The sequence below is a fragment of the Hypanus sabinus genome, chromosome 8 (assembly GCF_030144855.1).
Source record: "Hypanus sabinus isolate sHypSab1 chromosome 8, sHypSab1.hap1, whole genome shotgun sequence".
NCBI classification, from domain to species: domain Eukaryota; kingdom Metazoa; phylum Chordata; class Chondrichthyes; order Myliobatiformes; family Dasyatidae; genus Hypanus; species Hypanus sabinus.
Genome location: NC_082713.1, coordinates 121,817,765 through 121,840,205, shown reverse-complemented (window position 1 = coordinate 121,840,205; position 22,441 = coordinate 121,817,765). Strand labels below are relative to the sequence as shown.

The window sequence follows — 22,441 nt, the reverse complement described above, 5'->3', positions numbered from 1 at the left end:
AAGTAGCCATGCTGACTATCCCTAATCCCCTTGCTTTGTCTCTCTCTGTGGCACAGGTCATAGATTTGAGAGGTGCTACTGCAGTTGCCTAGATAAATAGCTACAGTGCAGTTTGTAGAAGGTACATACAGCTACATGGGGGTAACTATCTAGTGTGCTGTTTGTGGAATTTGAACTCAATGCACATCTCTGACATGGTATCAGAAGGCAAGGGCCCCATGTTTAGTATCAAGCCCACCATTGTTTTAAATACAAAACTGATGAAGACAAAAGCAAGTGCAGATGCTGAACTCTGAAACAAAACAAAAAGCACTCAGCGGGTCAGGCAGCATTTGTGGAGGAAAAGGCATGATTGATGTTTCTGGTCAAACCCTGCATTAGGACAAAGTGTAGTGTGCAGACAGGCAGTATAAAGGTGAGGGAAGTCCCAGACAGGGTTTGGTGAGTAACAGTGGAACTGAACTAAGTTAGGTACTGGGGATGATGGAGCCAGATTCACATGGGTGGGGGAGTGGGGTCTGTGGTGGGAAACAGGAACTAGTGGATGAGAGGTGGAAACAGGCATGGAAAATATTGGACAAATAAAGCAAGTTGGGCAGTTGATTGTGATCTGGAATACACACTCTGAAAGGATGAAAACAAATTGAAAAGGGAAATGAATAAATATTTAGATGCACTAAATTTGCAGAGCATTCAGAACACTTTAACAAGGCAGAACAGGTGCAGACTGAGTCAGCAGTCTCCTACCCCCAATCCCAGCCCCCAAGTGATTTCAATAGCTGACAGAGGATGTGAATTTTGAAGTCAGTGAATTGTGCTTCAGTGCTGCTAAGTTATCTGCCCATGGTGAGGGAACGAGGATAAAAGGAGCATGCCCAGTTCAATCTGCAATGTGTACGGGGAGTTGGCACAGATAAACATCACCTGGTTAGATAAAAACAGCTGGTGCCCGTTGTGATTTATGGACAACAATTTACAGACCATAAAGGTAGATGAAACCTTGTAAATGACTAATAGTCAAGCACCCAAGTTTTAACTGTCACAGTGGTTGCTGGCTCTTCAAGGACATCTGTAAGATAGCCGATTCACAGAATCACCCCAAGTGGACATAACTCCAATCCCTCACAAGCATGCATATCTAGAATCCATTTTCATTTTAATTTGAGGTGTAGCATTGCTTAAAAAGAGTTGATACAAAGTGTGTTTTTTGTCAGAAATATGGATTCTCAGCATGAGCTCAGAGAGAAAGAGCGAGAAATTACATTTTTTTTTTAAAAAACTCAAAATTCAAGTTATAACTATTAAGAGAAATAGTGCATTGGACAGCAGGATACCCCACTCCCCCACCCTAGCAGGCTGACACAGACAGAGTTCCAGCACGAGATCTATCAGTCAGGTCTGGCTCCGCTCCCTTGGCCCCGAAGCAGAACAGAGCCCATGACGGGAGCATCTTCTACTCTTGTGGGCTTCCGGGTCTGGGCTGAACCTCTGCGTATCTTTAGCAACTCCCAATCACTGGTCAAATAAATGGTTGAGGGTTGTCACAGTAATGAAACAGCAGTGTAGAATAGATATAGCGATATACTGGAGTACTACTAGGTGAGCCGCAAGTGTCTCCAGCACTTCACTGAGCCACTTTCTGCTCCAGAACTCGGGGTTGCCAGTCCGTCAACCATTACATCTTGGCAAGTAATTCACATCCAGCAAGTGTACCAAGTTTCCCCCGCTACCACATTCAACATTCCTCGTCCTGGTACAGAGGCTCCTCCATCTCCTGACACTCCAGGTGTTCCAGGCGGTCCGATCGACTGTTGACAATCTCGTCCGGTGTTTTCATAAACCTGACGAGAGGCCATGGGACAAAACTTATTAGAAGTGCAGGTGGAGCATGCTATGAAGCATCCTCTGCCTCCCCATCGTGTCCACTCCTAAGTAGTGCTTCCTACACCACCCACACTTCGTACAGATCCTACCTTCTCTATATTCCTCTTCATTCTCCTCTTATCACCTCATAATCCTGCTACCCTGGACAAACTGACATCCAGTTGCAACACTTTATCACCTCCCATTTTAGCCTTTCCCATTCGCACTGCTCCTCCCATTCCCTCTACTTCACTTTCCGTTCCCTCTTCTCCCATTTCCCGTTTAAGACTTTTTCCCCTGGAGAATGAAGGGAGGTGTTATAGAGGTATACAAAGTGATGAGGGGTAGAAATACTTCAAACGCAGGTAGGGTTTTACTCAGTGACTGGCTGAAACTTGAACTGAAGGTCATGAGTTAAAGGTGAAAGGTGAAATATTTAAGGGGAATATGAGGGGGTACTTCTTCACTCAGACTGTGGTGAGTGTGTGGAATGAGCTACCACAAGAAGTGGTGGATGCAGGTTTGATTTCCACATTTAAGATAAGTTTGGTTAAGTATAACAATGGGAGGGGTGTGGAGGATGATGGCCAGGTTCAGGTTGATGAGACTACATAGAATAATATTTAAGCACAGAATAGATGGGCTGAAGGGCATGTTTCTGTAGTGTTCTATGACCTTCTGCCATTCCTCCTCCACAATCCTCACCACTAGATCTGCCCATACCCTAACACTCCCCATAAACCCACCACTGACTGCACCACACCCCAGCTCCTCCATAGTCCACCCCCCATTCCCTACCCACAGGGATATATCATGCTTGCTTGCAGACACAAACACACCCGTTCCATCTTCCAAAAAGTGTAGGTCCACCACAAATGCTCAGTACCTGAACAGGAGCCTCTGTCCAGGCTCCTTCTTGATGATGTTGAGTTTGTAGTAATGGCGAAGAGCCCTTGACATCTTCTCATACGTCATGTTTGTTCTGTTCTGTTTAGGAGAGAGTTTTGGACCATTAAACTGCTGCACACTTTGAAGCCTTGTAACAATTGTAAATTCTCCTTTTATTACCGCTGTGTGAGCTGAACCCACTACATTGCAGTTTCTTCTTCTTCTGGGAGAAAAGAGTTCACTCAGTGAAATGGGGGTGGGGAGTGAAAACACTGCTCGAGTCCCTCACCACCTGAAAGCTTGACCATTACAAACCCCATCTCCATGCCTTGCAGTAACATCAATGGGTCACGAGCCCCATCTGTATTATTAGTTGCTCCAACATCACATGACCCTAACGAACATGAGGATCGCCCATGAGTACCCAGTCTCGCCATGATGGCCCTACCTTGTGGTTCCCCCACAGACGTGCAAGGCCATTAGGGTCCACGATTCGGAAAACCTTTGACTCGTGATCTTCCCATCGGATGAACGCTTCATATCTGCTGTCCGACAGCAGTTGGTAGACATAATCCCACAAGAGCCTGCAGTCTGTGGAGAACAACATTAACAACAAGAGTTAAGCTACATACCTCTAGTCTTCAACAGGCTCGTACCCAAAATGTGCATTTTGTTTTGAAGAATGTCTAGGTTCTTATAAAAAGCCGAAGTCTCATTCACTGATTGAAGCATATCAAATATTGAAAGTCCTAGGTAGAGTGGACATGGACAGGATATTTCCTAAAGTGGTGGAGTCTAGGACGAGAGGGTACAGTCTTAGAATACAAGGACATCCCTTCAGAACAGAGGTGAGGAGGAATTTCTTTAGGAAGAGGGTAGTGAATCTGTGGACTCCATTGCCAAGTCATTGGATATTAGGCCAAGTCATTGGATATTTTTAAACCAGAGCTTGATAGGTTCTTGATTAGTAAGGACATCAAAGGTTACTGGAAGGTGGCAGGAGAATGGGGTTGAGAGAGAAAATAAATCAGCCTTGTATGAATATCAGAACACTCAATGGACCAAATACCCTAATTCTGCTCCTTTTGTCATATGGACACTAATTTCCCCTGATCTCTTGCTAAGTTGACCTATGAAGCAATCTTACCTCTGACTAATGGTTTGGCTTTGAACTTACACTCAGATCCGAACTCCTAATACAGGCAGAGACTGTCAAGGACCATCTCCTTCAAGACTAACTGTGAAACCTCCGTATACACCCTCTCGGTACACAATGAAGATTCCACTATGCTGTATGAAGGGGACAGGAGCTCATCCTGGTGACAGTAAATATTTAATCCATAACATTTGAAAAAGATAGAGGGATATAACGGAACACACACTCACTGTGTTTTATTTTACTATGACTATAGGCGACCCGCCACGTTATGGCCATTTGGGTAACAGAAATTCACCCTTACAGAATTCATAAATCACTACCCAAATACTTGATAGACAGAATAAAACTCACTCTCACAGAATTTATGAGGAAATAAGTAAATCAACATTTTTTCCCAAACTCAGTTTTGATGATACGTGCACAGGTGACTCAGCTTTGTGTTACAGGGTACAGCTCATTTTCTAGAACAGTGACCCCTCTCTCAATGACATGGGGAGGCTGCTTGTACATTGAAGAATAAGAATCACCAAAAAAAAAGAAAAAAACAAGCCATCTTCCTATTTTGTCAGCATTCAAGACCCCTTCCACCTGCAATTGTCCAAAATACCCTGGATCAGTCTGAGAGGACCGAGAAACACGAGGGCCAACACTGGGTGACAAGGTCATAAGAGATAGATGCAGAATTAGGAGCAGTTAGGCCATTCGGCCCAATGAGTCTGCTCCAGCCATTCCATCACGACTCCCTCTCAACCCCATTCTGCTGTCTTCCCCCTATAACCTCTGACACCCTAACTAATCACAGTTCTAGCAACCTCAATATTATATATATCCAATGATCTGCTCCAGAGCTGCCTGTGGCAATGAACTTCAAAGATTCACCACCCTCTTGACGAAATAAATTCCTCCTCAACTCTGTTCTAAAGGGATGTCCTTCAAGCACGATTCTACTGCATGGGGAACAGGGTTGAGGGGTTGACTGGCCAAATCCTATTCCCATGCAGGCTCCTGCTCTGGCTCAGGCCAGGAAAAGAAGCAAGGACAGTCGGTGATGGGGCCAAGGGGGTGGGGGGGCACAGTTTGCCTGGCACTGGCCAAGCTCACTTCCATGTACACCATTCAGCAGAGGAAATGGGCTGAACACGCTCACAGCCTGGAGTGAGGCGGGCGATGCCTCAGCTACCTGCTCTCCCTCACCCAACTGCCAGATCAAAGCTTTCTCAAGTGGGTTGCTCCTGATGCACATCCAGGTAAGCGCCAGTGTCTGGCCCTACTGAAGCTCTATGGTGTAGGTCATAAACTTTAGTTAAAGGAATGAAGGTGTAGACTATTTCCTAAATGAGGAGAGAATTCTGAAATCAGAGGTGCTAAGGGTGTAAAAGCACTGGTGTAATGCTAAGGTTTTATAAGGCATTTGTCAAACCACATTTGGAATACTGTGAGCAGTTTTGGGCCTCATTTCTAAGAAAGAATGTGCTGTCATTGAAGAGGATCTAGGGGCATTCACATGACCATGGGAATGAACGGGTTAAAGTTGAGTGTTCACTGACTCTGGACCTGCACTCACTGGAGTTTAAATGAACGAGGGATCTCAATTAAATTTACCCAATATTGAAAGGCCCAGCTAAAGCGGACATGGAAATGACGTTTGCAATTGTGGGGGAGTCTCGGACCAGAGGGCACAGCGTCAGGCCGAAAGGAAATCCCTGCAGAAGAGGAGGGATTTCTTTAGGCAGAGGGTGTGAATCTGTGGCATTCATTACCACAAGCAGCTGTGGAAGCCACGCCACTGGGTATACTTAAAGCAAAGGCTGATAGGTTCTTGATCAGTAAAGGTGTCAAAGGCTACACGGAGAAGGCAGGAGAATGGTGTCGAGTTGGGAAATGAGATCAGCCATGATGGAATGACAAAGCAGGATTGACGGGGCAAGTGGCCTAATGCTGCTCCTTTGTCTTAGGTCTAAGCTAGACTCAGAACATCACGAAGCCCTGTCCAACAGTAGAACTTAAGGACAAAGGTGCCCTTTAAACCACAGGTCCAGAGTGCCAAGTTAAGGGCACTGAAGCCAGACGGAGTGTGTGTGTGCAGGTGATCCAACATAGAGCCTACACTGAAATAATTTATACTTTCTGGGATACTGGCACTCTCTCTCAAGCACAGGCTGGGAGGATAGGAGCTCCTCCCAGAATTGTGGTTCTCACTCCCAGTTTGACACCAATTGCACAGCAGTCTCTCCCTCTTCCTACACCTTTGGCTCTCTGTCCGAGGACACTGCGGTTCCTTACTCACTTCGGTGTACAGGAGCCTTACTCGATCACGAGAGCACATTACTCAGTAAACGCCTCAAAAGAAAGAGCCTGGAAATCTGAGTCAAGAGCAGGGAATGATGGAAATGCACGCAGAGAAGCTGGGAGAAAACAGAACAGTTCCCATTTCAAGTCAAGGGCCTCTCATCACAACTGGGACTGAGAAACAGCTTGTTTCTGATGTTAAGGGAAGAGGATGGGGAGAACAGAGGGGCAGCTGTGACAGAGCACAGTCACAATCAAGGTAACATTTCCTAAACTATTACCTCAGGTGGACGACTTTGTACCGTGGGAAGTATTCGGAGCGGTTACATCACCGTCTGGTCCAGACGGGCCACACTGCACAGGATTTGAGAAAGCTTCAGAGGGTCATAAACCCAGCCCAGCTTCATCACAGGGACAAGGCTCCCCAACAAAGGACATCTTTAAAAGGCAATGCCTCAAGAAGTTGGTATCCATCCTTAAAGGCCCTCAACACCCAGGACATGCCCTCTTCTCACTACCACCATCAGGGTGGAGGTATAAAAGCCTGAAGACAAACACTCAGAACTTTAGGGCAGCCTCTTCCCTTCTGCTAACAGATTTCTGAACAGACAATGAAAACAATGAACAAAAAAATGTATAGTTCCTTACTATAATTTAGAGTATATTTTATGTATTGCATTGAACTGCTGCCATAAATCAATAAATTTCACGACATGTCAGTGACAAACACCCGATTCTGATCCAAACGGGCCGGCAAATGTGATTCCCTGAAATTGGCAATTCCAGCAACAAGACCCATCACCACTAGCCAGGAGCTGAGGTTGAGTTCTGTAATTTTACATGGTCCCTGGCAAGGGTTATTGATTACCAACCTGCAATCCTCCCAATGGGCATCAATGGCTCTTCCTGAGCTTGCACTGGGACCATGAGATGGTTCCTGTAGAGCTGTTCCTCCTTATGGGAAAGGTTTAATGGCTTCTCCTTGTGTGAATTGTCCTCTGACGGTCTGGGCCTGAACTCCAATGGCTGCCTGCTGTTAAAGATAATGGGGTTCATCATGGAAGTGGGAATTAGTTGGATGTAGCGGGAGTTGTCTTGTGGCGAGCCGTTCGCCTGCTGCGGATGTAGCATCTGTTCGTTGCCCGAGGGGCAGTGGTTCTCATCGACCGGGGAAATGGAAAGTCTCTGCTCCATGTCCGGCGAGGAGCTGTGCGTGTTCTCCGCCTGCGACCTGGGGGTTTGGTTCCTGTCCGCTGATGGCAGGAGGTTATGCGAGCTCTCCTGGTCCATCTCTGGAGAGAGCCGATGGTTGCTGCGCGCCGGTGACTGCAGCAGCCGCTCCACAGAGGGCTGCATTTGGTGGCCGGCCTGTTCCGACGACCGCAGGTTTCTGTGCACCGCACCTGCAAAAGAAAATGGTGCACACAGGATTAAAAGCATGAAAATATTAGGTTCAGGAAACCATACACTTCCATTTCCTTTCTCATGTCCCCTCAGGACTTTGAGTACAGCCTGTTTCTCACAACCTGGTTTCTGCCACAGGCAAGAGTTTCCTGTTTCATATTCTGGATGGTCAAGGAAACTCTGACTTTTATTCCTTAGCTTGGAGCTGTAACATTTCCATCTTAAAAACCTCGCTCATTCAGTTTCAGCTTAGCCAGCCAAACTCAGAATCCAGTTTACCCAAACTGCATCTGCACACATCCCACCGGGAATGGCCTTTCCCCCATTGTCACCTTGAAGTCCTTTTCCATATCTATTTTATGCTGAACAATATTCTCCCTGGGTCATGGTGCTACCAGCACTCCTAATTCAACACTGGCTCCATCCTCACTCATCCTATGTGAGCGTCTGTTGTCCCAGGATTAATCCCAGTGACCCAAGAAAACAGAGCAAAAATAAATCTGTTAAAACGGCTGTCTCTCTCACTGTGAATAATTCTGAATACATTGCAGATAATTAACTGATTGTTTCTGTACCACTCTATACCCCTCCCCAGCCACCTTCTCTCTTCCCACCACTCTTCTCTTTCCCATACCTTCCCATTCTCTCTACCCTTCTCCATCCTCCTCTCACACTCTCCTTTCTCCCTCTATCCCTCCCCATCCCTCTCACTACCCCCACCTTCTATCCCCCTCTTTTATCCTCCTCCTCCTCCCTTTCTATATCTTTCATCAATCTTTCTGTCCTCTCCTTTCTCTCCCCCACACTCCATCTGTCTCCTCCTGTCTTCCCACACTCCCTCTCTTTCTCCCTATACGCATCTCTCTTTCATTGTTTCACCCTCCTCTCTCCCTCTTTTAAAGAGTTCAAACTCTGTATTCAGATCCTCAATTTGATTTCCTTATCCACTGGTCCTAACGTTTTCAACCATTAGTTCCCCTTCCACTTGACCGTACTCCTTGCTGTTAACACTCTGGCAGTGACTTCACTTTTGAGAGCTGGCAATGGAACAGCCTCTCTCCCTTCCTGGAGGCCAGAAATAGCTTCCTACCTGGAGTTGCTGTCATTGTCACGTTCTGCACTGAGCCATCAATAACCCCCGACCCTGACCTGTGCTCCCACGGACCATCTGGCACTGAGTGGAGTTATGGCTAGAGTACTGTGTGCTGTTCTGGGCACCGTACTACAGGAAAGGATGCGATCGGGATGGGGTGATTGATCTATAAGGAGAGACTAAGTTCACTGGTTTGTCCCGTAAACACTTACTTTCCAAGTGATTGTGAAGGATGATCTCGGGCGGATTATGTGGCGTACTCCCCCACTGCAGGAACGGTGGGTACCACACGGGTGACTCCCTCTGCTTCAAAATGTGATGCAGTAACTCGTAGAGGACATCGCCTGAGAGTACAAGAAGCCAGCAACCGTGAAATCAATGATTATTATCCGTCATTAAGGATCCCCATCACCCAGAACATGCCTTCTTCTCATCACTACCATAAAGAGAGGATGTACAGGAGCCTGAAGACACGCACTCAAGTTTAATGAACAGTATCTTCCCCAATGCCATTAGATTCCCTTATGGACAATGAACCAGCCCCTGAAAACTATCTCACTATTTTCTCTCTCTTTGGCACAGCTTAATTTATTGAAGTGCTCTGTAGCACCTTTATTACGTACAGGAGTGGTCTACTTGCTGTAGCTCATCCTCTTCACGGTTTGACATGTTGTGTGTTCAGAGATGCACTTCTGTGCACCATTGTTGTAATGTGTGGTTACTTAAATTACTGTCAGTTTGAACCAGTCTGGCCATTCCCCTCTAACCTCTCTCATTAACAAGGCATTTTCATCCACTGAACTGCTGCTGCTCACTGGATGTCTTCTGTTTTTTGCACCATTCTCTGAAAACTATAGAGACTGTTGTGCTTGAAAGTCCCAGGAGAACAGCAATTTCTGAGATACTCAGACCACCCCGTCTGGCACCAACCACCATGGTCAAAAATCACATAGATTACATTTCTTCCTCATTCTGATGTTTGGTCTCACAACAACGATACTATATATAGTTGTTGTGATTTTATATTGTACCGGTGATTTGATACTATATATCTTGACTATATATGCATGCTTTCTGCATTGAACTGCTGCCACAAGACTGGCTGATTCGATATTTACGAGCAAATATACAAGGGTACATAATAAAGTGGCCAATGAGCATGTATCACTTATTGTAATTTATAGCATATTATTTATTGCCCTGAACTATTGCCACAAAACAACAAATTTCATGACACACATCCGTGAGAATAATCCTGATTCTGATAAAAGTGAGTCAAGGACCAGAGAGGGATGATTAGACCGAGAGATGCAGAATAAGTTCCCGATAAAGTCAATGGGGGCTGGGGGGCAGTCAAGGCAAGATGATTACTGGCATTTGAAATGATCGGAGAGCAAGGAATCAATGGGGGCAAGGGGTGGTGAATCACTGGAGGACCAGGGGAGGCAAGGGAGAAATTTGTCCAGAGGGTGGGGGCAGCAGGACTGAGAGAAGAGGGCTGCAGAACAATAATGGGGAGGGGGGTGTAGAAAAAGTACTGAAAGCTGGGTGAACAAGGAGGAAGGGCAAGATGAACGTTGGATCAGATGGGAGGGGTGCATGGACAAAGACAGCGGAGAATCGGGAGGGACGTGTTCATAGAACAAAATGAGATATCCTAAGGAGCAAAAGGGGCAGAAGAACATCGATAGCTGTCGGAAAATAGAAGAGAGAGAAGTTGGGGTGCAATGTGGAGGAAAGGGAATAAGGTGGGGGGGAAAAGTAAGTGAGCTGCAGATCACAGGATGAAGCTGATTACAGAGGTAGAGGAGGTGGTGATGGTTAGTCAAGATGGTGCTGGTGATTTACAGCGATGCTTTGCGGGCAGCTCACAAATTTACTATTCCACCACATTACTTTTTTCTGGACTATGTTTACTGCAATGTATAGCCTGTAATTTCCCTTTAGGAACTGCGCTTTTGAACTGCCTGAATGATATGGCATTTTTATGGCATCCAGAAGGACTTGGTGAGCAGAACGTAAACCAACGCTTATCTGATTTAAGGGCCAAGTCAGATGATAAAGATTAAGGCATCAAGGATGGAAATGGGCGGGGTGGAGAAGGACGAACCAGTGCTGCAACTCATTACTCCACGTCAGCCAGGACCCTTCACCTGAGTCTGTCCTGTCTGCCTACGTTTGACCCGACCCCCTCTCTCCATCACGAAGCTGTTGCAGGAGCACTGGATCCACGCAGCCGGGTTTGGGAGCAGATGCCCTGCAGCCATTGGCCTCGTGGACTAGCTGCACTCGCCTCAGCACTGAACTGTGACTGTGGCAAACACGAGGAAATCTGCAGATGCTGGAAACTCAAGCAACACACACAAAATGCTGGTGGAACACAGCAGGCCAGGCAGCATCTATAGGGAGAAGCACAGTCGACGTTTCGGGCCAAGTCGTCGACAGCACTTCTCCCTATAGATGCTGCCTGGCCTGCTGTGTTCCACCTGCATTTTGTGTGTGTTCCATGACTGTGGTCCCATTTTCAGGGACTCTACAGTTCATGTTCAGTGTTAGTTGTTTACTTTTTAAATTATTTGCTCAATTTGTTCTTTTTTTCGCACGTTAGATGTTTGCTGGTCTTTGTGGAGTGGGGGGGGGGTTTGTGGATTCTATTGTGTTTCTTGGTTGTGTGGCTGCCTGCAAGAAGACGTATCTCAAGGTACACACACTCTGATAGTATATGTACTCTGAACTTTGACATGGAGGGGTGGCCAGGATGGGGCATGAAGCAAAGTGGGACTGGGTTGGGAGACACCAGGGTCAAAGCAGTAAGTGGTCACAAGGGGAGGGGTTAAAGGAAGCCAAGGGGAGGGCTACAAAATAGAGGAGCGATGGGGCAGGTCGCAGTGGACTGAAGGCAATAAAAACACGGAAGGCAGAAGGTTGTTGGGATGACAGAAAGGATAAAGGTGGTAACAGGTTGTGATGAGAAGCAGGGGTTAAGGCAAGGACTAAGGGGTGGGGACAATGTCCAAGAACAGATAGGCAGGAGAGGAGGGATGACGTGAGAAGCTGGGGATTAGAGAAATTGATGTTCATGCCATCAATTTGGATGATACCCAGATGGATTATAAGGTGTTGCTCCTCCATCTTGAGGCTGGCATCATCATGGCGTTAGAGGAGGCCATGGATGGACTTTTGGAATGGGAATGGGCTGTCAAATTGAAATGGGCGGCCACCAGGAAATCCTGCCGGGGGTGGGGGGGGAACCAATTGAGAAGTGAGAAAGCAGGGCACAGAAAGGTGTGGAAGGAGAAGCGAGGGCATTTACAGAAGGGGCAACAGTTCAGCAAATGAGAGGCCAGTAAACAAGCCTGGAGAAAATCAGAAGTACAAGAAGCAAAGGAGTGGTGATGCAGCTGGAGGGTGAACATTTGCACGGGGGGGGGGGAGATATCGCAGGCTAAGCAGTTAAAGAGAGGGGGTGGGGTCAAGTACTCCCAGCCCCATGGACAGGCCGTCTTCCACATGATTCCTTCAACCCCACAAGCCACAGACACAATCCCATTAATATTATCTTGCTACAAAACAAACTTCATGACGTATGCTGGTGATAATAAACCGGATTCTGATTCATTTTCACCCTCAGCTGTGGGTCCTGCACAAGGCGACCATGATTTCCAGCGGAATGCCCCCCCCAGCCCGACGACGTAGCCCGGTTGAAGGGCGGCGTTTTACCTGAGTGCGGGCAGCGATACCTGAAGTCCTCTTTGGTCAGCAAGCACAGGGCTTTGCCGTTCATCTCAAACATGTTGCAGTCCATCGGGCGCAGAGAGTACTCCTGCTCTGCCCACTTCAGCCACTGACCGACGTCGAGCCTGCTCCAGAACACAGGCTGCAGTCCTGCGGGGCGTAAACAGTGCCGGCCGATAAACACAAGAAGTGTGGAACTGCTCCCACCCCACGGCACACAGGTACCCCACTCCTCAAGAGCAGCAGGGGAGAGCAACCTTTTACACTGTCACGAGCAGTTCTGACTTTATGGGCAAAAGGGCCCATTTCTGTGCTGTACAACCCTACAACTGGGCAATCTCCACATAGAGACCCCAGCCCCAACCTTGGAACCTCCATGACTGCAACCCACCCTCTAATCCCCCAAACACCACCCACCACAATGCAATGCCGCTGCTCAAACCCACCCCCAAAAAAACAGACGTGCCCACATGCATGTACGCGCACCCCCTAATATAACGTGAACTTGCCATTTAGGTGGGCAGTGCTGAGCGAGTAGGGGCTCGGTACCAAAGGATTAGCGGAGGATGTGCGGAAGGCTGTCACAGCAAACGCTTAAGTAGAATCTATTATTCTGACAGAGGACAGTCTTCAGACAAAGAGCAGAGGGTAGAAGGGGTGAAGAAAGGCGAAAGTGGTTCCATCTCCTTCAAAAAGTGTTAGGGAAGGCGTCACATTAGATGAAGCCTCATAGGGCTGAGTGGCTGAAGGAGAGGCAACAGTTGGAGACTGGCACAGGGATTAATTAATCATAGTCTCTGAGATAAAAAGGGAGTGTAAGAAACCCACACTTGCTCAGGATAGGATGCCAAGGTACGGGAAGTGATAAACAAAAAGTCAGAATGCAATATAAAGTTGCTCACTTGGGCAGTACATGAAAATAGAAGTACTGCTGGAAGATTGGAAGGCCTCTGTTGCAAGGGATTGGAATAATTCGTCCTTCTTTTTGGCAGTGATAATGTACCAAGGATCAGCAGGACAGGGAACTACGGCTCCTTTGTAACTGGCATACACAGTGAGATGGTAGCAGGTAGTGTCTCGACAGGCAGAGTGCAGCGATCACGTGGGAAGCTTCGTCCTGGAGGGTGTCAAACGTGTTCAGACCTCTTTCAGTCCACGCCCAGAGTACTTGATTTTATTTATTTAAAGATACAGCCCGGTAACAGGACCTCCTAGCTCAACGAGTCCACTCTGCCCAATTACACCCAAATGACCGATTAACCTACTAACCCGTACAGCTTTGGAACATAGGGGAAACTGGAGCACCCACATGGTAAGTGGGAAGAATGAAAAGCACTTTGCAAAGGTCTTGCCACATATATATAGCTAGGGTGCCCAAGCTGTGTGCACAGTACAGTAGCAATTTTATGTATTGCACTGCGCTGCTGCAAAAACAAAATCGTGACATATGTTAGTGATGATAAACCTGATTCTGATATGGGTTCCTATCGTGCACTGAGAGTGGGAAGGGGCCAGGGAGAGGGGAGGGAGTGGAAAGCACCAGAGAGACATTCTGTAATGATCAATAAACCAATTGTTCGGAATCAAATGACCTTGCCTGGTGTCTTAGGGCTGAGTGTGACTGCGTACTCATCACCCCCCTCCCTTGACACTCCTTCTCTGCCACCTGTCCCACACCCCTCCCACAGTGCTCCACCCTCACCATTCCCAACACCCTTTGCTCCAGCCAGATTTACAAACTCGCTCTCCATTCCACGTTAACTAATACAGTATTGTGCAAAAGTCGTAGGCATCTTAGCTATATACGTGTGCCCAAGACCCATTAGACACAGTAGCAATTCACCACCCGAAGTACGCAGAGAGTATGCCAGCACGTACTCAGCCTGTGCCTTGTGGATGGTGTGCCAAGAGGCACGTTGGCAATTCAGAAGGTCACAGAGCGAGGGCAAAGCAATGGTGCAGGGCAGGGGAATGGGTAACGGTAACCAGACTACGCGTCAGGGGAAAGAACAAAGCATGCAAATACCAGGAAATATCTACAATCACAAGGTCGTGAGGGGTAAAGGTAAGACAAAAGTCTTTTTCCCAGGTTAGGGGAAATCTAAAGCCAGGGAGAGCAGTTTTAAGAGTATGCTGGGTACATGGAATGAGCTGCCAGAAAAATCAGAATCATGTGCATCATCACTGACAAGTTGTGAAATCTATTGTTTTGTGGCAGCAGTACAGTGCAATACATAAAAAATTACTATAAGCTGCAATAAAAATATTTAGAATGTTAAAACGGTGCAAAAAGAGAGCCAAAAGTGAGGTGGTGTTCATGGACCGTTCAGAAATCTGATGGCACAGGGGAAGAATAAGTTCCTAAAAAAAACTAGGAAGTGGTAGAGGCAGATACAATTACAATATTAGAAACACATTTGGACAGGTTCCTGGTTAGGAATGATTTAAAGGGAGATTGATCAAATGCAGGTAAATGGGACTGACTCAGATAAATAACTTGGTTGGCATGGATGAGATGGGCTGAAGGGCCTTTCCCCTATGCTGTATAACTTTATGATTCTACAATCAGATTTAGAGCAGGGATAAAAACTGAAGACACAGTGATTCATGTCAAGATCAATGAACTATTAACAACTAGAAGTAAATAAGTAATTATCATTAATGAAGCACAGTTAGAAACTGGAAATTAAATACTATAGGATTCTTCACGTTTAGAAATGATAGATAAAGTGTAGAACAGGCAGCAGGCTTGGCTTAAAAGAATTAAATTAAGAAAGCTATATCAAAATAAATTTATTACCACTGCAATTATATGTTACCATATACGACTTTGAGATTCATTTTCTTGCAGATGTTTACAGGAAAATAAAAAATACAATAGAATTTATGAAAAATTATACATAAACAAAGACTGACAAAGAACCCATGTGCAAACGATGACAAATTGTGCAAATAAAAAAAAGAGAATGAAAGTTGTAGAAAGTCCTTGCAAATGAGTCTATAGGTTGTAGAATGGGTTCAGAGTCATGATGAGTGAAGTTGTCCACGCCAGATCGGGCGCCTGATGGTTGTAGAGTATTATTAACTACTCCTGAACCTGGTGGTGTAGGACCCAAGGATCCTGCCCGATGGTAGCAGTGATAAGAGAGCATGGTGGGGGTCCTTAATGATGGACGTGAAAAGGATATGAACTCAGAAGATCCCAAAGCGGAAATGATTAATACACCAGGACATAATTGTAAGATGATTGGAGGGAAGTACAGGAGAGATGTCGGAGGAAGTCTTTCATACAGAGAGTGGTGAGTGCATGGAACGTCCTGTCAGGGATAGTGGTTTTGATAAATACATTAGTGTCATTTAACAGATTCTTAAGATAAGAAAATAGATGATGGAAAATTAGAGAGCTAACTGAGAGGGAAAGGTTAGACTGACCTTAGAATAGGTTTAAAGGGCAGCACAACACCACGGGCTGAAGGGTCTGTACTGTGCTGCAGTGGTCTATGTTCTCTTTGGATGCTCAGAAGGTACTGATAAAGGTGCTACAGAGGAGAGTTTAATGTACTTGGACTGGAGTTATATACTCATGTGAACTGAAGATTGGTTAATGGGCAGAAAGAACAAGGTCATTCTCTGATTGGTACCTGTAACCGAACATTGATCTTGGAACAATTGCAATTCACAGTCAATATCAATAATTGGGAATAAGTGATCATGTGTAATTCATCCACGTTTGCTAACATATTAGATGCTGGTGAAGGAGAACTGAGTGAGGGATAGACCAGTCATGTGAATAGCTGACAGAAGGTCGAGTGGGGAAAATTGAGAGGTCATCTGATTGGAAGTGTAGTATCTGTGAAATGGTGAGGAATTGAAGGGGAGTGAGCTGAGGTGAATGTAATTGAATTCTGGCAATCGGCAAACATCCCTGCAGCTGAACGTACAATGAGGCAGCTGAAGATGCCTAAGCCCAGGACACTGCTCGATGAGCTCAGCAGTCATGGCACTGATCTTATTAATGCCCAACAGATACAACCATCTTCCTTCAAGAGAGGTGTCAATGCAGCGTGATGTGGGAAGGCAACACAAGGAGGCGAGGGAGCCAGGATCAGAATCAAAGATGGAAATGAGTGCAGTTTTGGGCAGGAGAGGAGTTACAAAGGGAAGAGAAAATATGTAGAGGAAGAGGCGCATATGGGAAGAGGAGAGGATAGTGCAAAGGAGGCTAGAAATATAGTTAACCAGGAAGACGGGTGGGTAGAGATGCAGCAAGGGAGAGTGGAAGGTCAAGAAGGCAGGATGGAAAAGCAGGAAGTGGGAGCGAAAGATCAGCTTGGAGGGTTGGATCAGGGAGGATGTACAGAGAGACGGAAAGGAGGTTGGAGTTGCACATTCCAGGGCACAGAGAAGATAAAGAGGCAGAAAGGGAGGAGAGAGAGGCAGAAGGGATAAAAGATTGACTAGAAGGGTATGAGGAATGGTAGAGGGATAGGGTAAAGGAATGGGTAGGAAAGAGTAGAAATGCAAAATGGGGAAAAAGAATGGCTTTGGATTTGAGTCTGAGAAGCAAGGTGAGAAATTGGATGATGTAGTCAATGTCAAAGCCCACACAAGTGGAATCGTCTTCATGCGCACATCACATTGCCTGGTCTACTTACGAAGGTGGGTGGGAACAGTATGTGATCCATCTGCCATGTGTCTACCCTCGGAAGCAGCCCCGTGAATGGAGCTGGGGAATGGTGGCACGGGGCTGACAGGTGGGGTATATGCGTTTCGCTCCTGCTGTGAGAAACAAATTTAACTGCATCAATTACCGAAGCTTAGTTAAATGGAACCTTCACCATCAGTTACACTTAACATCATGGACACTATCAAAATACAGTGGCATAATATTAGCAGACATGTTTCCCCTGTTCTAACAGGGGAACAATACTGGTGGAGACATGCCTACTCCTGTATAACACTGGGGCACAGTACCGGTGGGGACGGGTCTGTCACTGTATAACACTGGGGTACGGTACCGGTGGGGATGGGTCTGTCACTGTATAACACTGAGGTACAGTATCGGTGGTTTAATCTTGAGGGACCTCAAATTTTCTCTTTGAAATTCATCACAGGTGCAATTTTCTCAGATTTGACTGCCATAGTGTGCATCATGTATCCCGACCTGTGGAGTTAATCCAGTGGTTTGGTTTCTGCAGAGTGTAGAGATTAATGTTTGCCAGGACACAATGCATCTTTAAACCACAGTGAGCAAATATGCTTTGCTAAAATCCCCCACAATAAAGATATAAAGATACAAGAATTAAAACAGCCCAGGTTGTCAGTTGTAAAATCCGTTCTCCAGTTAGCAGTCATAATCACACTTACCTCGTACCGTTCCCCAGCCCAACTAAAATAGTTAGAATATTGATGCTGTATTCCATTTGATACTTTTCATGGCTCTCAAGCCTCCCCTCCATGGAATCTGTCTGCACTTCACACTGCCTTGGAATAGCAGACAGCATAATCAAAAACCCCCTCCCACCCCAGATGTTCTCTCTGCTCTCCCCCGTCCCTCCCATCAGGCAGCAGATGCAAAAGCCTGAAAGCACATACCACCAGGCTCAAGGACAGCTTCTACCCCACTGTAAGACTACTGAATGGCTTCCTAGTTCAATAAGCTGGATCCTTGACCCCACACTCTATCTCATCACGTCCTTGCACATTACTGTCAGCACGCTCTCTGTAACCGTAACACTTTGTTAATGCTTTCCCTTGTACTACCTCAGTGCACTGATGGAATACTCTCTCTGCTCGGCATGCAAAATGGAAGATTTTCCACTGTACCTTGGTACATGTGACAACAATAAACTAATTATTTATTCTTATCAACAGCTTTTTAGAATGATGTCAGTTTGCTTTAAAAAATAACATCACCTCCAACGCTGGTAGCATCTCAGATGTAGGCATCACCATTGCCCCCAATTCGATATTCAGATGACTAGACATAGCTTCTAGAATTTATGGTGGGATCACCAGATTTCATTTTTAACCTCTCCAAGAAATTCCAGTCAGCTTTCTCTTCCCCACTTCCTCCATATAACAACTATAGCACGGAAAGAGGCCATCTCGGCCCTTCTAGTCCGAGCCGAATGTTTGCTCTCACCTAGTCGCACCAACCTGCAATGGATTAGAATCCTTGATCTGCTATTCAGTGACAACCCTACAACCATGAAGTTCTTAAACCAACTGACATAACCCTAACCCTTACCTCAGCAATGGAACACTACAGACCACCTCCTGCACTACAATGGTCTTGTTTCTAATAATGCTTTTGTGCTCGTGTGCTGTTTTACACTGTCTCGTTCTTCACTGTCTGGCATAATTTACGGAAAATTTATGCATAACTCAAGTTCACCATGTTGTCTGTGACGTCACTGCAAGTTTTTCATTGTACCTGTACCTCAATACAGTAGTGCTAGTAAGTTTGTGAACTCTGTAGAATTTTCCCCATTTCTGCACAAATATGACTTAAAATGGGACCATATTTTCACACAAGTCCTAAAATTAGATAAAGAGAACCCAATTAAATAAACAACACAAAACATTATATTTGTTCATTTATTTATTGAGAAAAAATGATCCAATATTACATGTATTTGCAGGAAAAATGATGTGAACCTCTGGGGTAATGCCTTCTACAAAAGCTATTTGGAGTCAGGTGTTCCAGTCAATGAGATGAGATTGGAGGTGTGGGTTGCCCTATTTAAAAAAGACACACTAAGTCAGGTTACTGACAAAGCCAACTCTTCTTAAGAAAGATCTGTTTATGTGCACCATGCCTTGATCAAAACAACTTTCAGAGGACCTTAAAGATCACACCAAGAGCATAACATGTAATACTGAAGGAGGTGAAAAAGAATCCAAGACTCAAGACCTGCAGAAATCTCCAGAATTTGTTAGAAGTCTCTGTTCATGCGTCCACTATAAAAAGAACACTGAACAAGAATGGTGTTCATGGAAGGGCACCACAAAGAAAACCACTGCTCTCCAAACAAAACATTGCTCCAGGTCTCAAGTTTGCAAAGACCACTGGATGTTCTACAATGCTCTGGATAAATGAGACAAAAGTTGAACATTGGTAGAAATGCACATTGCTATGTTTGGAGGGAAAAGGGCACTGCACACCAACACCAAAACCTCATCCCAACTGTGAAGCATAGTGGAAGGAGCACTGTGGTTTGGGGCTAACTCAGGGCTTGGACAGCTTATAATCGTCAAAGGAACAAAAAATTAAAAATTCTATCAAGACGTTTTGCAGTAGAGAGTCAGGGTAACAGTCCCATCACCTGAAGCTTAATAGAAGTTGGATAATGCAACAAGACAGTGATCCAAAAGACAAGTAAATCAACAACAAAATGGTTTAAAAAGACGAAAATTGTGTTTTGGAATGGCCGAGTCAAAGTCTGGACCTTAATCCTATAGAAATGTTGTGGAAGGATCTCAAGCAAGCAGTTCATGCAAGGAAGCCCACCAACATCCCAGAGTTGAAGCAGCTTTGTAAGGAGGAATGGATTAAAATTCCTCCAAGTCGATGTGTAGGACTGATCAACTGTTACTGGAAACGTTTGGTTGAAGTTATTGCTATACAACAAGGTCACACCAGTTACTGAAGGCAAAGGTTCACATACTTTTTCCAACAAATACATGTAATATTGGATCATTTTTTTCTCAATAAATAAATGAACTTTTTTTTTGGTTATTTATTTATTTGGGTTCTCTTTAACTAGTTTTAGAATTTGCGCAATGATCTGATCATATTTTAGGTCATATTTATGCAGAAATAGAGAAAATTCTGCAGGGTTCACAAACTTTCTAGCACCGCTGTATTTATGCATGTAACAAAAACTCAGCTTGTTGATGATGTGACATCACTGAATTTCAGTTCTGTAAGGCAATTAATCTTTCCTTTCCAGAAGTTTTTTGCGTTTCCATCTCCACCCAACTTCAGCCCGCCTGCCTATCACTAATCACTCTGTTGTAGGACACCCGGCATGAGGTCAGCTTCAGGACAATGTCTTGCAGTCAAATAGTTGGTAGATGATCTCAGTAATGAGACTGTTTAAAAACTGCAGCTTGTCCCCTTCCAGCCAACTACAAGATCATCTTCACTCCATCCACGATAGGCAGGATTTTCCAGTGGCCAACAGTTTTAATTCTCCTGCCCATTCCCATCCAGACATGTCGATCCATGGCCTCCTCTACTCTCACATTGGAAAAGCAACACCTCATATTCCTTCTGTGGGGCCTTCAACCTGATGACATGGACATGATTCCTCTAACTTACAGTAATTTCTTGCCCTGCCCCTTCTCTCTTTTTCCATTCCTTATTCCAGATCCCCTCACACACCTCATCTTCTCCATACCCATCACCACCCTTCTCCTTCCCTTTCTCCCATGGTCCATTCTCCGATCAGATTCCTCCTTGTTTAACCCTTTACCTCTTCCACCTCGCACCTCACCTGGTCTCACCAATCCCCTTTTAGCTTCCCCTCTACGCAACTTCCTATTCTGGCTTCTAAGGCCTTCCTTTCCAGTCCTGATGAAGGGTCTCCGCCCAAAACCTTGCGGTTTATATCGTTCCCATAGATGCTGTCTGACCTGCAGATCCCCTCCAGCATTCTGTGTGTTTTACTCTGGATTTCTAGCATCTGCAGAAGCAGAAGCACAGTTCTCAAGAGCTTAGTTTACGGTTTCATAGTTTTTTTTTCTCCATTATGTATTGCATTGTACTCAAAGACAACAAATTTCACGGCATATGCTAATAAACCTAATTCAGATTCCTGTGCTGTATTTGTAACTACAAGCTCTGGTACATAAGCACTGGAAGTACAGGAGTCTGATTAGTTAATTCCACTGGGAGTTCCTGCAATGATGGGCTGGTTGGATGGGTTGTAAGGGAGGTTTAAGTAGTATGCAGCCACTGCATGTCAAATCTCACTGGCATCAAGTCCCACGTCTGCGGCAGATACCTACCCGCACTTTCTCTGTAACCTAAAACTATTTCTGGATTCTATTTCTCCTTTTCACTGCTTCGGTGCAATGGAATTATCCGTCCCGGATGGCACGCACAACAAAAGCTGTTCACGGTGTATGTGGCACTAATAGACGGATTCGAATTCCCCAGGTTAGAACGACCTGCGTCATTGTGAGACCGCGAACCCAGAAGTGCCCGAGGGCTCCCTCAGCCAGGGCATCGGATCCAATTTCAATCAAGCGTCTCTGCGGGGAAGTGAACGCAGGCAGTGTGGATGGGAGCCGGGGTCACGGCACGCAATGCAAACCCAGCGCAGTATTTACTTCTACAAGTCGGCACAAAGGCTGCCAGCAAAGGGTTAAAACCCTGCGTCTCGCCCCCCGGCTCTTCAAACGTTTGGCCGCAGACCAGAGCCCCGAGCTCCCTTCCTGGAAGTCGGAGTATTATTTTAAAGGGGGTGGGTGGTGGTCCAACTTTCCAGCCTCCCGATCCGGCTCGGCCGGGTTCCTCTCCTCCCCCTGTGATGGCACCAGCCGAGCCCCACACACCGGCTCTCCCCACCCCGCCCCTCGGCCCGAGGGCCCCCCTCACCGGGCTATTCCCCGGCCCAAGGGCACCTACCGACACACCAGCTCTCCAACCCGACCCCCGGCCCGAAGGCCCCGCACACCGGGCTCTCCTGCGGCGCGGAGCCGGCCACAATCTCTGTGTTTACCTTGATGTGAGGTTGGGCGAAGGCCTCGGACATGCCTGCACTGGCTGCCGCCGCCGCTTCCGACATGGTCCGCGCTGGCCTCCTGCCTGTGGGCCGCTGCGAGGGGGAAGCGGCCCCGGGCCGACCCGCAGCCCCCAGCCGGGTTCCGGGAAGCCTCAGCGCCGAGCAGGGGGAAGTAGCGGCGCTCCGGCCGGCCGCTGCCAATCACATCCCTGGAGCGCGGCCCTCCTTCCGGGAAGAGGAAGCTGGCGGCCTGTTGATCTCATCGTTGCTCATGGA

At 46.3% G+C, this 22,441-nt stretch overlaps 1 protein-coding gene across 3 annotated transcripts; it reads right to left on the bottom strand.

Annotated features, from left to right (window-relative positions):
* Positions 1-1,133: 1,133 nt before the first annotated feature.
* Positions 1,134-22,438, bottom strand: LOC132398381 (transcription factor ETV6-like). Of its 3 annotated transcripts, none has more exons than XM_059977720.1 (8): positions 22,163-22,438; positions 17,087-17,210; positions 12,417-12,581; positions 8,909-9,040; positions 7,072-7,602; positions 3,200-3,342; positions 2,750-2,850; positions 1,134-1,841 (listed from the first exon to the last, which is right to left on the bottom strand). In XM_059977720.1, exons 1-8 carry the CDS (start codon positions 22,226-22,228, stop codon positions 1,736-1,738), a joined length of 1,368 nt encoding a protein of 455 aa, XP_059833703.1. In that variant the 5' UTR covers positions 22,229-22,438; the 3' UTR covers positions 1,134-1,735. The 3 variants fall into 3 exon arrangements, with proteins under 3 accessions (XP_059833703.1, XP_059833704.1, XP_059833705.1); XM_059977721.1 differs by having other exon boundaries at positions 17,087-17,207; XM_059977722.1 differs by lacking the exon at positions 12,417-12,581.
* Between the last annotated feature and the right edge of the window lie 3 nt (positions 22,439-22,441).